Source organism: Thunnus thynnus, chromosome 7 (genome assembly GCF_963924715.1).
Source record: "Thunnus thynnus chromosome 7, fThuThy2.1, whole genome shotgun sequence".
In the NCBI taxonomy this organism is placed as follows: domain Eukaryota; kingdom Metazoa; phylum Chordata; class Actinopteri; order Scombriformes; family Scombridae; genus Thunnus; species Thunnus thynnus.
This window is the reverse complement of record NC_089523.1, coordinates 16999454-17017137: the sequence shown is the minus strand read 5'-3', so window position 1 is coordinate 17017137 and position 17684 is coordinate 16999454. Positions and strand designations below refer to the sequence as shown.

General features: G+C 39.4%; 2 protein-coding genes and 1 pseudogene across 3 annotated transcripts in view; all 3 read right to left on the bottom strand.

Annotated features, from left to right (window-relative positions):
- Positions 1–25: 25 nt before the first annotated feature.
- LOC137186017 (uncharacterized) lies at positions 26–8664 on the bottom strand (annotated as a pseudogene).
- A 2650-nt stretch (positions 8665–11314) lies between these two features.
- On the bottom strand, positions 11315–14164 carry rflnb (refilin B). The gene is made up of 3 exons (XM_067594617.1): positions 13547–14164; positions 12965–13059; positions 11315–12710 (listed from the first exon to the last, which is right to left on the bottom strand). Exons 1-3 carry the CDS (start codon positions 13742–13744, stop codon positions 12392–12394), a joined length of 612 nt encoding a protein of 203 aa, XP_067450718.1. The 5' UTR covers positions 13745–14164; the 3' UTR covers positions 11315–12391.
- Positions 14165–14359: 195 nt separating this feature from the next.
- vps53 (VPS53 subunit of GARP complex) overlaps positions 14360–17684 on the bottom strand; it is a 31821-nt gene continuing 28496 nt past the window's right edge. For both annotated transcript variants that reach the window (XM_067594615.1, XM_067594616.1), the window contains exons 21-22: positions 16542–16646; positions 14360–15819 (exon numbers count right to left, since the gene is read on the bottom strand). In XM_067594615.1, coding sequence (XP_067450716.1) covers positions 15649–15819; positions 16542–16646 — 276 coding nt within the window. In that variant the 3' untranslated portion in view covers positions 14360–15648. The remainder of the gene's footprint in view (positions 15820–16541; positions 16647–17684) is intronic.

Sequence of the window (17684 nt, the reverse complement as noted above, 5' to 3'; positions counted from 1 at the left end):
TGTAAATATTCAAAACAACACAGTATAAAGAAACGTATCTTTATTAAACAAAACATACTACATTCACCTGAAAGGCACTTCGATATGATTTGTGTCTTCAACAGAAATGTAAAAACACAATATGAAGAATATATTTATCATAAAAAAAGGGGGAAGCACTGAAACATTTGGTGATAATGATCTCAGCTCCTCTTTCACACTGACAAGGCTTTGTCAAGATAACGGAAATATAACAAAAAGCCACTTTTCATCATACATACACTACAACTCCCCGTACAACTGCAGGACTGTCTAACCCAGAAAAGAATGCTTGAAACACAAACTGTAGCAAATTTAACAAGAATGTAGACCTTCTGTGGCTCAGAAATATACGCAATTAATTTAACCTGCTCTGTTTTAAGTCTAAAATAAGAAAATAAGTGGTTGCATCCACAGATATCCTCATTTATATGTCTACTGATTTGTTGTGGCAGATTGCCTTTGACATTTACATGTTTAAATGAAGGTGGAAACCAAAAGGAAAATGCGCTGGATGTTTGTAACCTCCAACCAATATTAGTCACCACCATTTAGGTAAAAAAAAAAAAAAAAAATACAGAACATCAGCTGGAATGCAACAAAAACATGTGATGATCATTTGTCAAAGTGCAACTGTACAGTACATGCAAATCTTTGCAAAGCCATGCAAACAGACTGAATTTACATACTGTTGATAAGCTCAGAGGGAGTTTCTACAACAAACAGAAATAAAGAAACAAACCTTTAGTATTAAAATACATTCATAGCCATTCACCACAGTAATAGAGTGCTTAAGCTTTCGGTTTATATTCTATAAAATCTTGCACTCTACACTGTGTGCCTGGCTAAAATAAATGATACAAAACCATAATACAGCATCTCTGTTGCATTGTCAACTGTGATCAAACCTGGGTTGATTACTGACTGAATCCTCTCCGATTAACTTGCACAATTTATCTGCCTGATAGAGTATGCACTTGAAAAGCAATCCTCTTAGTCACACTGCACCAGGCAGAAACAGGAAACCATCAAAAAAATACTAATTCTATTAAAGCCAGTCAGGTGCCCCAATAAAGATTTAACTCTGTGCTTTAAAACCATTACTGATATCAGCCACTGTCTGTACTTCAGAGGAGCCAATTCCTGGTTTTGTGATATGCGCTCTGACACAAGGTGTTATATAAATGTAAGCAAGTGCTGCAGTGGCTCTCTCACGTCAGGACTAAGCTGCTGTGTAAACACTTCAACCTGATTGTGCAATTACTAGTCGTCCTTTTTGTCTCCACTATCTTGACGATTCTGGAAAGACAAGAAATGCAAAGAAAAATTATGTCAACATGAAGGGCCACATAATGCAGATCACTACACTTTAAAAGACTTGGTGTGATTAAACAAATCCTAATGAATCTATTTCAATTCACTAAATCCAACCAAAACGCTTTGTTTGTTGAGATCATGGAAACTCATTGAGATTAATTACTTTTACTAACACTGTCAATGATGTTTGTCTTCAGTGTATCATCTGTAACATGTTTTCACCTGATTTTGTGTTGATGATAAAAATGGACTGGCTTTTTAAGACGTGAATTATAGGGGAAGGCACAGCAGGTGCAAATCATGCTTCCAACTTGTGGCTGCCTGCCTAATGTTTTTAATGTTGCCCTGAAATTGCTCTGTCTAGGTAGGAGATTACCCAAGAAGTCATTATGGTGCTGTGTTTAGGACTAATCATCACCTGGAGCTCCTGATGTTCTTTCAACAGTCTGTCGTACTCCCTGGCAAGGCCCTCCATCTGCTTCTTCATTACATCCTCCTCTGACTGGGAGTTCTTAAGGGCTGGATTGGACACGATCACACAGACACATGGCATCCTTATTATCTTTGGCCACTAGTGGTGACGACTTCAAAATCTACAGTTCTTATGTCAACTTTACTGACATCAGAGTACAAAAAGAAAAATACAAAAAAAACACTAGCACATATATAATAGCAACACAAATACAAAGTATTTAGGGTGGCCATGTGAGCAGGTAAATGGATACTAACCGTCTCCTAAGGTCTTCAGTTCCTCTTTCAGTTTTTCCACCTCCTTCCTCAACAGCTCCATGCCCTCCGCGGTAGCCTTATCACCCTTCCCTTCCATCAGAGTCTGAAATACATCAAATGACATGAGCCTGAAGTATATGACATTAAATACATGAAAGCTCTTTATCAGCTTACTGTAACTCAGAACCATTCATCTTCCGTGCATGTATCGCAGGGTTTGTTAGATAAATGCATCAAACAGGGGTGGAATAGGTGGTGTGTCTCCCAAAAAATGTACAGAAAACAGTCCACTGGGCTTCACAGGTATTCACAGGCATAACAAAAGAGACACTAACAATTATTTTCATTATTGATTCATCTGCAGCTTATTTTCTCAATTAATCACTTAATGATTTGGTCTATAAAATGTCAGAAATTAGTGAAAGATTACTGTTATAATTTTCCAGAGTCAAAGACGGTGTCTTCAAATGTCTTATTTTAGCTGATCGACAGGCCAAAACTGAAAGATATTCAGTTTACTATCATATATGACAAAAAAAGCCAAAGGCAGCACATTCTTGGTTTTTCTACTTTAAAAAACTATTCAAAACAGCTATTTGATCAACAAAATAGTTGCAGATTAATTCTCTCTCGATTGATTAATCAACTAAAGGTTGCAGCTTTACATCAGATCCACTGAAGGGTTGTTCAACTGTCTCCCTAAGACTGAATGTAATCAATGTAATGTTAATGTGATCTAGAAATACAACTGGAGTTTAAATGAACGTTAAAACTGTTAAAATACAGCTAAAAATTATACTTAATAAAGTAGTTCTGTGAAATGTTTAATATTTTGCTATTTAATAGCACAATTTGAGTCCATTTGTCTAAGTTGTGGTTCTATTCAACAACAGTGGTATCTTTTCCATTTTTAACCAATCACTGTGGAGTCTACCTGTTTCAGCAGTTCATTGTCCTCCATGTATTTCTTGGCAGCCTGATTAGCGTTGTCAGCCTGCACCTGAAGAGCAGCAGTCGTGCCAGCCACTGACGCCAGTTGGTTAATCAAAGTGATCACTCGCTTCATAACCCTGGAAAGTAACAGGGGTTAGAGGAAAGTCTGGCTCAAGGGATGGATCTGGTAAATCTTTAACGTAAGGGCTGTCTTCTGTGTATCAGTAAATGAGAGAAAAGACTCACAGCCAGAGGAAGACAGCAAAACCGGAGATGTAGAGGTTCCTCTGGGCTCTGAAAAGCTTCATGTGCAAGTGGTCAAACATGGTAGGTTGCAGCTTGGCATCTGTTCCAACTTCTTTACCTGAATATTTCCTCACTTCACGCACTGCATCTAAAGAAAAAGGAGCAGACCATAAGTTATACCCAAAAGTTTGTATATACCTTGTTGACATATAGATTTCACTTTTACGATTTTGACGTGGCTTTGACATCAGGCTTTTAAAATATACTCAGCAACCAAGAGTGAACACAAATCCTCAAACTTCCCCTGAGCTTACTGTTGATGTCTTGAAACATTATTTCACACTATCTCAGGTGGTAACTTTGAGTCATCTTTGACTTATCTACAGGTCTTGTGATGAAAAAAAATTGAGACACCTGACATTTCACTTACCAAGGAAGAGAACAATAAGTATTATGATCATTGAGAAAAACACTTTGTTCCAGAACCGCGCCACAGTGCCCCAGATCCTCATCTGGAAAATACTCTGCCATCTGCACACACACAAACACAAACACACACACACATACTTATTGACGGGCACTGTACAACAGCATGTAACTCACAGGATATTTGTCATAGCAAAGCACTCCCCCTGCTCTTTTTTGGTTATACTGGCAGTAAGACCATGTTGTGGTAAAACAAACCTGAAACACAAATAATTCTGGGTGACTGTTTCTTACCTCCTAGCTGAGATGAACGGTAAACAGAGGATGACAAGAATACCAATCTCCACATAGAGAAAGAGGGCCACAGCAGTCCATTGCAGAGTCATCTTTAGTGAAGATCACCTGACAGAGATAGATTTGAAACCTTACAGGTAGCAGGTAAAACAGTGCTAGGCTGGACTGACTGGTCCTGACCAGCCTCTCTGACAAAACACCTGCAGTATAAACAACATAAAGCTGCGTGTTACAGTATCAATAGGAGGCGTGACTCCTGTAATTTGTATGGATTTCCTGGTATTTGGAAAACAATACGGCCTCTGTGAAAAAAGCAATAGACTAAGCTCCTTAGTTACTCTGTTCACAGTTCACACACCTTAACTCATGTTACTGTAACCCAACGTAAACGTTACTAATGTGAACGTTGCAGAGCCATCACAAGTTAGTTAAGATGTGACAACAAAAAAGAGTGAATGCTTAAATTCATATTGGAGACAAATAATCATAATCTATAATTACGCGTTTAAGGTGTTTTCACTCATCTTCCGTTCAAAATCCTACGTTCATAGCTACGCAGGCGATTCAGAAACAGTTACCGTTAGTCGTTAATCACTCTAAAATGGCTAATAAAGCTGTGAACTGAGGTCATGTAGCAATTGAGGCATAAATAAAACAAAACTTACCGACAAACCACCAAATTAACGTTACTGACTTAAACAAAATAAATTTGGATAACTTGTAGAAGCAGTCAGAAACTTTGCGCTCTGCTTGCTAACGGACGCTCTTCCTGCTTGCGCTGTAGTTATAAATAAAGAAAAATCCCTACGCTCTTCCGGGTTCCAGCCACACTGCGTCATTGCGTGCAGCATCCGCTCATTCCCTTTAAAATAAAACTCATATCAAGATTGGTTGATTTTTAATGTTGATGTAATGTAAATGTTTAATGTAATGTAACATCTTTTCGTGAAAATTCGTGCTCTATCATTAATTGATGACATTTTTTGTGACAGTGCACCTCATTACTAGTATGCAGCATAGGTATGCAGGCATGTGGGACACAAATGTTCTTTATTTTGAAGGCATAATGGCCTCACTTCTGGTCTGATTCTTTGACATATCTTTATTGGCAAAACCAGACTTTACATTCAAATGTGTATTTTGCTCTATTCAAATCAGCATTTGTGTTCATTGAGCTGCTCAAAATGTAACATAAAAAATAACCATCATTGATAGAGATAAAACTAATACTGTTTTTTCTGAAGGGTAGATGCTCATTGTACCAGTATAATATTGTCACTTTTTGCATTTTTTTCTGTTCTTCTATTTGAGGATGCTTTTTTAAATATTGTATTGAGAACATGACATTTTCATGTTCTGAATATTGATTTAACTTCTTGTAAATGAATGTGCAGGTATAGTGTGTCTTGTGATAGAAAATACAGCAATAAAGACAGACATCAGTTAATCGACTATAGTTTGTGGTTTTATTTGGCACAAAAAAATTAAAATAAAAATGCTTGAAAACATCACATGTTAACATGCTCATGTACCTAGGTCATGAACTGATCCATATGTGTTCTGGAGGTAATCTATTACAGCTGAGGTACTGGATAGAGAATTGAAGACTTTTCTCTCAGGCTGGGAGCTAACCCTCTCCAGCATATAGATAAGATGGTGGTGGAAGCAGGTGAATGGAGTGCCCTGCTCTATAGAGATGTCCACCCAGTCCCATATACACTCCAAAGGTGTATCCTCATAGCCGGCGAACATGGCAGGGTTAGCAAGCAGTCCTCGCGCAGCCATCACACCTTAAAAGCAAATCCAAACAAACACGAAATTAACAAATTATTCTTATTTATACATCTAAGTGATTTTGTTGAAAACAAACCTACCATCAACACCAGTCAGCTGGTGAGTGGACTCCACATCACGGAGGTACTTAATGTCACCATTGGCAATGACAGGGACGGATACGCTGTCTTTGATTGTCTTTATGGCGTCGTAGTGGACTGGCTGGTGACGCTCCTCTGATGTACGACCGTGGACTGTTATCCATGACACGCCGGCTGACTCAGCTTTCTGGCACAGATCGACTGTCCGTCTCAGGTCCTTGTGAATTCTGTGGGTTAAGTGTTTTTCCTTCTTTATTATTATTATCATTAAGATGCCCTGACCCTTATTTTAATGCAGGAAGTCAAAGATACACCATATAAAATAAAAATACATGTATTCTGCATGAGCTGATATACACATGGAGTCTTTTTGCTGGACAAACTTCATTATCAAGTGTCAACTGTTACAGGCTTTTTACCTGATTTTGATGGATGCTGTATAGTTGGGATTGTCCACTTGGTTCCTGACAAGTCTGACCATGTCTTTAACCAACTCAGGCTTGTTGATTAGGCATGCACCATACCCTGCTGACATGGCCCATCTGAAAACATAAAAGCATATTTGATCAAACAACCTACACAAAAAAAAATCTGCGGCACAGATTGTAACATTTTTTTCAATTTTCCCATCCAAATAAGACTTAATTAGGGCAATTCTTTGTAATAATGGGGTTGAAAAGAGATCTGAACTCAACCACAGAAGTGGATAAATGGAAAAATATGGTGGCAGATGTCAGGTGGTCAGTTAGAGACACAGGAGGCCAATTTACACACTAAAAAATCCTCCACAGGTATTATTGTACACCAGTTAAACTTCTAAAAATGGGACTCATGGATATCAATTATTGTTGAGAGTTTAAAAAAGAAACAGGTACTTTTCTCCATTTAATGTGGGAATGTTCTTTTGTTTCTCCTTTTTGGAAACAAGTAATTAAAAGTATTGGAGAGTGGAAGTGTAGACCATCACCATCTGTGTTTATTAGGAGACCAGTCTCTCCAACCACCTGGTCTATCCCAAAAAAAAATTTGGACTGGCACTAGCAGGCTTTATTACTGCTGCAAGGATTGTTCTCAGTCACTGGAAGAGCCAGACAAAACCAGAGTTTGTTGAATGTTAAAAATTGATGACAGACATGACCTATTTTGAATCTATCTTTGATAGTTTTATGAAGTTTGGTCTAATTTTCTGATGTATATAAAAGGAATGAACCTAACCGGAAGTAAATAGTTCTACAATTTGTTTTCTGTTGTTTTTAAGGAAAATGTGCTACCCCATTTATTGATACATGTCCCCCCGTCCCATTCTTATTTTTCATTTGTCTGCACAGTTCACTGTTTTTTCTTACTGTAGTTGTTGCTAATTCTGTTTGCACAGATTTATTTTTTCTTCTGTTTATTCTGTTACTTTTTTTCATTGGTTTACTGCAATAGGTGGTTCTGTGTTTGATTATGTTTTGTATCTATATTGAAAAAGTAAATAAAAAAAACTTCAGTTATAAAAATAAATGTTTGAAAACTAAAATATATGATTCTGGACTACAAATGATTAGGTAAAAAAATGTGAGTTTTGGAAATTAAAATGGTGAAATAACCACTTAATAATAAGTGACTGGGGGCCAAAATGTATCAGGGCCTACTGTTAGTAGTTGCACCTCTGGGGACAGCCACAGTTGAGGTCAACTCCATCTGAGAAAGGTGCTACCACACAGGCTGCATCAGCCAGAGTCTGGGCATCATGGGCAGCAAACTGCACTATCAAGGGTCGGTCACCTGAGGAATAAATAGAAAAAGTTATGTCACTATGGCAATTTGAACGAATATCACAATTAACACATTATTCATGTGAAAGCATTGCCATCTTTGTATAAAGGAGTGATGAGCTGCGCTGCAGTAGAAGAGCTCATACGGTAGATTATGGTGGTGCACTTTTGCTACTCAAACAGCAGTATTATTACTCACGCTCATTGGTAGTGAATTCACTGTCTCTGGCTTTGACAGATCGCATGAAGTCAGCAGCGACGATCATTGGGGTGAAGCAAATGTCACAGTTGTATTTCCTCACCAAGGATCTGAAAGCCAGCCTAAGGAGAAAATATAATAAGACACAATTGAGCACAGTGTGCAACATACACACACACACAAACATGTTGTCCTAGGTCACTTTTGGGGACATTACATAGACTTACATTAATTTCCTGGAGACTTACAAACAAACCATCAAACTTACGGACAAACCATCCCCAATTAACTCTGGTTTTAAGTCTGAAATGTGTTCCTGAAAGTAGCCTATATTATAGACACACACACACAGTAAATGGTAGCTGTTTGCATAGAAGGGGCACTTTGTGAAACTTATAGCGTTGCAGGTGAAAAACGATTCGTCCCCTTCATTATTGTTGCTCAGTTCTGCAAAAATCAGCAAATTAACGGCTAACATTATATGAATACAACAGACTCAACTTACTTTGAATATCGAACCATTGGAGCGCATATTTTCAGGACTTTTCCCCTTTCAAACATCTCCATGACGCTGGTATCACCGTTTGTACCGTTAGTCTTCATCCTTCCCAGTTAGCCAGTTAGCATAACAAGCTCACAATCGGAGAGTAGTTTCTTTAAAGAGATATGTTCTGCCGCTCCTACTTCTTATTTTACTGTCTCACAGACGAGGACAGATTAGATATTTGCCCACGCTGTCTCATTTATACAGATAACAACCAGATATATACAGACACACAGAGTTTACTTGGGAACAACTCTTGGAAAACGATGTTTTCAGTCCACCATGCGGGGAAGAAATGTGGGCGTGTTTCAGACCTGTGAACTCTTACGTCATCCAATGCAACGTGTATTGTTTTTTTATTTTTTTATTTTTTTAAAATCACGAACAATTATACACCGACTAAATTAGTCAAGTCCATATAAATAATACAACGTTTTTGTAAAAAAAACAAAAAAAAAACAAAACAGAATATAAAAGAAGTCAATCAGATTGTGCCAGTCAAATGCTGCGTTCATGTCCTGTGGAAAAATTGTATTTCATGAACTCTCATGTTACTATGCAAAAATGCTGAGGTGAATTAGAACATTTTTGCAATTGGGACTTCAGCAATACATTTCGATATGAAGGTAGTACATTATATATCCGCACCCAATACCACTCTGAAATCCCCAAAGTGTTTTCTGCTCATATCAGAAAAGAGAATGCAGATACCACACTCGGACAAGAAATGGCAAATATAAGTGTTCCCTATGCCAAATTGTCTCAGTTTATGTGCCTTTCCTAATGTGGTACAGTTCAGGCTAAAATCTGAGACACTCACTGAAAGGTCTAAATCACCTTAATTCATACAATAAAAACTTCTCTGTTCAATACACTCAAGGCCAAAGGGCATGCCCATGTTTGGTCATTTCAGTAGTTACAATGTTTTTGCTGTTACAAATAGTATAGCAAAGTATTATATTATGCATTTATTAATATTAGTAATGATATAATTTGCAATCTGCCTAAAAATAACAAAGAAATTACTATTACAAGACTAAGACCCCTGAATAACTATTCATATTGCATATCTAATGTGCTTAAATAAATATTTCACCAATTTAAGAACCTGACTGTCCCACATTTCAAACCAAATTTACTTAAGTGGGACAATAAAAATATGTTTATTTTCAAGATATTGACAGATCATTCATGACAGATTTATATCCTTAACATTTAATTACTAAATCCTTTGTCACTGACCTTTGACTGGACCTCACAGCAAGTACTTTCTGTTGAATTGCCCTGCCCCAATCTATGACATAACATCACATGTGTGAAGTCATGTAATTTCAATTACATCAGACCCCGGGTTTAATTTAACAGCAGTCTTATTCATTTGCATTAGTTAGAAGAAGAGATAGATGCATTTGAGCTTATGTGTCTCACATTACTCCAATTCACCCTACATTTATTTTACTACACTTACCAATAACTTGCTGAAAAAGGTCTCATTAATCACGTCCTATCCCTACCATCTTACCAAGAGCTACTAAGGAAGCTGTAGAGATGAGCCTAAATTAAATGTGGAATACATGTATGGACATTTTTGGCTGACTTCAGAAAAGGATCTATCAAGAAAGTCACTATGGAAGTGTGTGAGGCAAGTGTGTCATATACTGTACAATGCACTATAATTACAAAATATGCAGGAAACATAAATAGAAAGCAGTCTGTGCAAAGTTAGTGGATCTACAATATTAAGCTGCTTTTCCAATGGATTAATCCAATTTTGACTTAAAAAGTCGCTCCATCAGTGAAACATTGCAGGGCTGCATTATCAAAAGGCTTGCTTTGGATCAGGTGAGATATTTGTAGTGAAAAGACAAAGTGAAATACACTGAGTCGATGGTGCAAGGGGTGACGCGATACTCACTATATCTCAGCTCGCTGCAGGTCCAGACATATAGTGGTGGAGGCATATTCTGCAGAATTCCCTTTACTGGCCCAAAAAACGCTCAAGAAGCATTGAGCAAACTGGAATAAACATTGATGCAGCAGTAATTTTCTGAAACACCCTAAAGTATATTAACACATCATAGTCATAGGATTACAGAGATAATGCACTGGACAAAATGGTAACTGGTTATTTCTTGTATGTGGTATACAAAATGTTAAACGGACTGCATTTATATAGAAATTTTCCACCTTAATGGAAAAAGGGTTTACAGTTTGGCTCTCATTCACACACACACACACACACTCTTACATAGTCAAACACTGGTGGTGGAGGAGCTGCCAAGCAAAACGCTGGTCTGCCCATATGGAGCAAATTGGGGTTTATTGTCTTGCTCAAGGACACCTCGTAATAAAATATTTACCAAAAGTCAGATGACTAAGTCAGTCTACTTTTCACAATAACACTGGCAAAATCCTCTCAGATAGAATCTATGAGGCCCCATGTGTAATATGACCCAAGTGTGTATTATTTATTAGGCAATCTTGTTGTTCAATTCAAATTTCTTTGTACTGTAATTTCTCTCTTTGGCCACTAGAGGGCACAGACGCAGCGCAATTCTAAAAATATAGGTCCTAATTGTGATAAAAGTCTCTTAAAAAGGGACAGTTAACCCAAAATCAAAGTACATATTCTCCCACTTGAACAGATATATAACACAGCCATCTATCGAGATTGTATTTGGTGTAGTACAACTATAACAGTCATAAAGTAGGCGATCCTCAATTACTTTTTAGTCTAATGTATCTGTTGTTTGATTATCCACAAACCATCTGAAGTTTTTTTTTTTTCCCTTTCCTGTGCAGACATGCCCACCTTTGCCTCAGTGTGAAGGCAGACAGTGACCCATGGTCACTCATTTTTCAGAAATCCTACATGCTATTCCTGTGGTAGGCTCAAAGTAGGCTCAAATAGTGACTAACACTGTCTGCTGTCCTGCTTTAAAAAGGACAGTCTACCTGATCAAAAAGGACACAATTTGAACTAATGACCACTTTATTTCAAACTGGCACTAAATAAGTGACGGATATCAAAAAGAAGCATCAATAGGTACATCAATAAGGCACAAAAAGCATCACAAAAATATCCCTTGACAAGACTGAGAAGACCCGTTAATCAGCTGATAAAATCTCAGATTCAAAAACTTAACAAAAAAAAGAAAAAAAAAAAAAAAAAGAATAAATATCATTTTCAATCCAAATCAAGCCATAGAAAGTGATAGCAGTGGAATGCAGCTTGTTACTTTCACTAGTAAGCCAGTGAGTGATATCAAAAACAATACTATCCACCTTTCAGTAAATTCCACATTCATGTTCCATCTATACGACCTACTTAATCAGTTTGTATAAGCTCACACATCAAAATAAACAGCAAATGTTCCTTTAATCTACCAACTTTTACGTAATGTGTTATGAATCGTGGCCAGAAAGAAGGCTTGGAAAGCCTTAGTTTGTGCTAATGTTGTGCAGGAATACACAATATCCTGTAAGGAAACAAAACACACCACATCCTTTGTACAGTGCGGATAACTTTAAGTTAGTGAATTAGCATGCATCCAAACTCCAGCACCACATTTAATTACACCTCCACTCATTTACCGTTATGTTTGTTACGTTTGCCTTGAACCATGACCTAAGTTAGCAGTTCTAAAATCACTCCTCTTCTTCACTCTGCACTGTTGTCCATCTTGATGTGAGGAGAGTGACTTTGCTGAGGGAAAATAAGTCTTTACCTCATCAAAAACAACAACAACGACAACAAAGCATTCAATAAAATATCTATTCTAAGTATGAATCATCCACTGGTGGGAATATCAACATATCAAGGCATGGACAGAATGGTTATTTCATCTATTTAGTCCATGTCTTCTCATCTCTGCCATCTGTAGCATCACAGCACAGAGGCTTCCTGTCCACAGCTTGTGATGGATATTTAAAAAAAAAAAAAGATAGCAGACTACACAGCTGTACAGACAACACAGCAGGTCTATGGCAGTGTCGGGGGAGCTACAGTATAGGAGTCTTGTCCCCTGCCACAGGTCCCCCCACCCTCCCCTCACTGAGGTAGCTTTCTGCTGCCAGCAGCCTCCAGCTCTACACTGGAGAGGAAGCGCCTGGCTAGCCGGTGGCAGTCGTAGCTCAGCTCTGTGGTATACACAGTACTGGTTTTCTTGGGGTAGATGATAGTGGTGCTCTTGAAGCGCTGTGGCCGGTGGCGAGGCTGGAACTCCAGCTGTGTCTTGTAGTGGCGCCAGGTGCTATCGGGGATGGCCATGATGGTCTGCCTGCAGTGCTCAAGGCCCTGGCCCCACGGCTGTAAGTCCACATCCTGGATGAAGTGGCGGTCTGAGTCGTAGTGCACAGATGAGGTGTATCTGTGGAGGAGGGAAGGGATTATGACGTTATTTGGTGCAAAACAATAACATGAGATAAAATGAAACTAGTCTGTGTCCCAACTGCACCCATTATCCCTTTACACTATAACCAACCAAGGTCTGTATCTGACCACTGTCCAGGTATTGGCCACAACATTCATATTCTTGTGGTGTTTTTTTGACAGGCATGAATATCCCTAGTCTTCAATACATCTATTTCGTCACAGAACTTGGCCATATCATAGTTTACCCACCTTATTTCTTTCGGCGGTAATGGATCAAGTGCTATACCCTCTCCATAGGACAATGGGTGCAGCTGTGGGAAAGATCCAGTGGGCAAAACTGGAACCTGCAATGACGGAGGGAAAAAAAAAAAAAAAAAATCAGCCCCACAGTCAATACATTAGGAGGCAATTCAGCAACATGTCATTGGCCCATTTCAGGGCTGAAGTGACCCACTTTCCCCAGTTGGCCAGAACATGCACCAAGCTCTTGCAGGGATGTCTAGAGTCATACTGTCAAAGAATACTGACAGACATTTGATTCATTTAACCAAAAATTGGCTCATGGAGAAAACAATGGGCACCACATTGTGATTAAAGAGAAGCTCCTACGTGCAGTAGCAACATTTATTCCAATGCAGTGCAACCTTTTCTTATACATTTGTGAAAACTATCAGGCATTTACTCATATATTACATTCCCACTCCTATACCCAGCCTTGCATATCAAATTGCACTGAGCAATGCTCTGACATACCTTATTGCACCAAAGAGATCATATTTTGCTTAAATTAGCCTTCGTCAAATTATGTAGTCATTAAGCAGAGTTACCTACCAGGGAGCCCCTTCCTTCGTCTTCAGACACCGGGCTCACGCCCCCGGCTTTATCCGCACACACAGGCAGCAGCCAGGCGCTGGGGCTCGGGCTCGGGGGTAACCCAGAGTCCGGGCTGTCAAGTCCTCTATCAGCCCTGCAGCTCATATCCAATGGATCCCCTTCACATACATTTGGCAAGTTTAACCTGCCAACCATTTCTAGTTAAAAGTTGCAAAACTCCAGCGAGTAAGACGCCGATTACGAAATGAGAAATACTTCCAGATTGTAGTTCCTCTGTTGGATTTTTTTTCTTCTTTGCGTCCTCCGGTGATACTGCTAACCTCTTCCCGGACAGCATGCACAGCTGCCCGCGGTGAATATCATCAACCGGGCGGTAATTAAACTGCCAACCCTGGTGCCTCAAACCACCTTAAAAACAATTAAACTAAAAACTGTTCTTTACTGTGACGTCCAGAAATATCAGAGCATTACCCAGCACCAGGTTGCACATGTGACTAAGTTTGTTCACTACTGAGCTGTGCAGAGACGAGAAAGGATGTGAAGGACCCCCACTGCCCGCGGCTCGTCTTCAAAACTTCTCTTCCCTCAAAGGGGCCTTCAGATCCACAAACAGGAAAGGAAACGCCTTTTGAAGCATTTACTCGCTGCTGATTGGATGGAGGATAAGCGGCAACCAGAGACTAATCCACACATAGGAACTTTTCCAGCATTTTCCTCATTCAACATTGGAACTTATTGATATTTTTTCCTGCTATTGTGCAAAATGAGCAAATTGACGCAGTACACACTCACTTACTGAAACACAAGGGATAATCTGTGGCAATGTTTTAATAGTGTTCAACAATTGCCTGTGTATACAATTCAGACAATAGACAAGTAACATTTTGTACCTGAAGGCAGGAATGTGTTACTGAAAGCATTTATTTTTGATCTGCAATGACTTTTAAACCGAGAGGCACTGGCATCAATATCAATGACCTTAACCAGGGAACAGAATTTGAACAAATATCCAGTTTTCTTTTTCTTCCATGACTGTCATATTCTGCATTAGATACATAGGGATATGTGAGGGAACAGCTTCAGAGAGACCCAGAAAATTATTGGTTAAGTGCTGAGACAAACCCATCCGTGTCTTGGTACATTTTTGTGATGAAAAGATTTGGTTTTCTAAATTACATGTTTGAGTTCAGACAGAACACATAACATACTGTAGCTACAATAGTGCTGTTGAATGGATGAATACTGTAAATTGACACCCAACAAAACAAAACCTTGAGTTCATGTCAATACAAATGAGATAATATAGATAATTTAGTCATTACAGCTTGTACAGAGTATTTTGGCCTGTAAGATAAGACAGATCATTAACCTGCACGTACTGCATGTACACACGGGATATACTCAGTCTTTCCATCCCTCCTAAGCAAAGGCCCGAGTTAAAAGACTGCCAATACAAAGCCAACCCAGACTTGGGGATTCTAAATATGAAGTCAATGCTGTATTTTAGGCTACTGTTTACACAAATACCTAACACCTATGCCTCATGTCAACTTTAATGGAAGGCAGAGAATCACACAAATTTCAGTCCGGTATCCCCCACTTGAAATTAAAATAGCTGCGGAAAGCCATGGTTATCCTTGAAACACATTATATTCAGAAAACATCAGCTTTAATTAAGATTGGCCTGCCTGTAATCATCCTGGATTAGACATCTCCCAGAGAGGCAGCCAGTGGCCCTCTGAGCAGAATTTAGTTAACAGCACTACATTCGGCCCTCTGAGTGCAAATACACTGTGCAACAATGTACTAATGTTTCAAAACTCAGACATTAGTGTCATGTACAGAAAGGTGGGAAATTACAGAAATAAATGGCATATGTACCAACAGCAAGTAGCAGTTGAGGAAGTTTCTTCATAATCCAGTGTCAGCTTGGGTTCATATTACTGTCAGTCAGAAAATGCAGTAAACTTTTTGTTCTTTCTGTAACTCTCCACAATAACTGAATGATGTCTTTGAGATGAATAGCTGCAACAGAGGTTAAGACCATCACAGCATGCAGCATTTTTAAGTTTTATTGTGTGAGTTCAGCGTGTGTTTGTTCACAGTCTCTTCTTGATGAGTTTCTCTAGTTTGCGTATGCGGGATGACTCCTGTTCAGGGGTGGGGGCACTGAAGGACAGAGAGGGGCCACCGTCGGCCCCGGAGGGTGGAGTGGGTAACCTCTGTCTGAAGAGCTCCAGCATGCTGCTCTGTTCACTGCGCTTCAAACCCTACACAGACACATCCACACAGAAATACGCACAAACACGCAGGAATAATCACAACGCATCAATAAATGTCTCACTGAATATGTAAAATATTCTGTTAGAGTAGTCTATATTAGTATGCTAAACTAGGGGAAAAAGGGGAAGAACAACAACAAGTTAAACAAATGTAAAAACAGGTTTATAGGAAAACATGAAAACAGATGGGATCACAGAAGTAACACAAGATTGACAACACTCATATCTGTATGTTCAATGTCAAGTTAGAGTCAGCAGCTGTTAGCTTAGCTTAACATTAAGACTTGTAATGGGGGGAAACAGCTAGCCTGGCTCTGTCCAAAGGTAAAAAACTCTGCTTGTTCTGCTAAAAACAACATAGTTATCTTGTTTGTTGTATAAACAATAATGTGCAAAATTTTTGAAGGACCCAATTTTTGAGTCCATTTGTGTGAACAACCCATTAAGAAAGAAATTTTCCATTTCTTTGCTGATAACTCCCTGTAAACAAACAAGATGACATGTCAATGAGTGAGTTGTAGATGTGCTGGCAGGTAAATCTTGTTACCTTCAGACTGAGCCAGGTTATAGATGTTTCAACCTGTTTCAAGTCTTTATGCTAAGCTAAGCTAATTGCCTGCTAGCTCTAACTTCCTATTGAAAATACAAGCAAGAAAACAAATTTCCCAAAACTATTCCTTTTAATCACTGGTAGAGTAAAACCAACTGACCTTCATGTCTAGAATCTTCTGGAAGGTCTCAGGGTTGCCATCAGCCAGGAGCTTGATGTAGTTATCAACAAACACCACTGGTGGTTCATGTGGGGCCATCACCACCTGCGGAAAAGTGGAGTTTAATGTGGTTTCAACCCCCCCCCCCCCCCCCCTTCTTTCCTGTGAACCATCATGGGACGACCCAAGAGATCTTTAAATGATCCCACATGGAGTAGCTATAGCCCAAATGAGGCAAAGGGGAGGGGAGGGGGGGGCTCCATCTGACAGAACCAATAGTTGTAGCTGCTAGCTGCAGTTGAGACTATGTTTCTATATTTAGTAGCCTACTCCTCACGTTTTTTTTCCTTTTACACACCAATTACTCTATGCATGAGTGGGCAAGAATTAGCTTCACCGGTAATTATTTTGGGGGTATAATGAGTCTGGGCAAAATCAGCATTAGTCAAAAGCAGGCAAAAGAAGCTTAATGGGGCACAAGTCTTGTGGATTGGATTCTCCTGGTTGTTTTTTCAAACAATAGAAACTGTGTGGAAAACGTGGATGGGGTAGTATTTCTTCCAGCCACTACAAAATAGGCAGAACCACACATGGCTGACAGACCCCCATCTCCCATCTCATGCACACACATACACACGGGCAATCTCTTGAAATATTTCTTCTATCCTTCACTTCAAAAAAGTCCAGTCTGTCTTTTAAAGCTTTGCTTTATTTTTGCTCAAGGTACAGAAATGCATGAGAAGGTGAGCTGCACAGGGAGGGAGAGTGTGCAGGAATCAGAAGCAGGACTGAAAGAGAGAGAGTGTGAGAGAGAGAGAGAGAGCAGGCATGAAAGGCTCAGGATCGTGTGGAATTCTTTGCTTTCTTACTAGCCCTGCTGACTGAGTGATTTACTTAGCAACTGTCCTGGAGCCAGGCCAAGGGAAAGGCCTGTAGGGACCTTGTAAAAAAAGGGGGAGAAAGGGGGAGAGGGAGTTTAAGAATGAAATGGGCATAAAAAGGGAGAGAGAGAGAGAGCAACAGAGCGAGGAGGAAGGGGGGACATTCAAGCTGAACAAGGGTGGGAAGGGGGGTTGCCTTTTAAATACTCCCCAGGAGAGAACTTCAGAGGTGGGAGAGAGTGAGCTGGAGCTACAGTATGGT

Coding starts and splice junctions, on each gene's coding strand:
- rflnb (XM_067594617.1), bottom strand. CDS start 13,744: ATGGTTGGCAGGTTAAACTTGCCAAATGTATGTGAAGGGGATCCATTG. Junction 13,060..13,546: donor ACGAAGGAAGGGGCTCCCTG/GTAGGTAACTCT, acceptor CCGTCATTGCAG/GTTCCAGTTTTGCCCACTGG. Junction 12,711..12,964: donor TTACCGCCGAAAGAAATAAG/GTGGGTAAACTA, acceptor CCTCCTCCACAG/ATACACCTCATCTGTGCACT.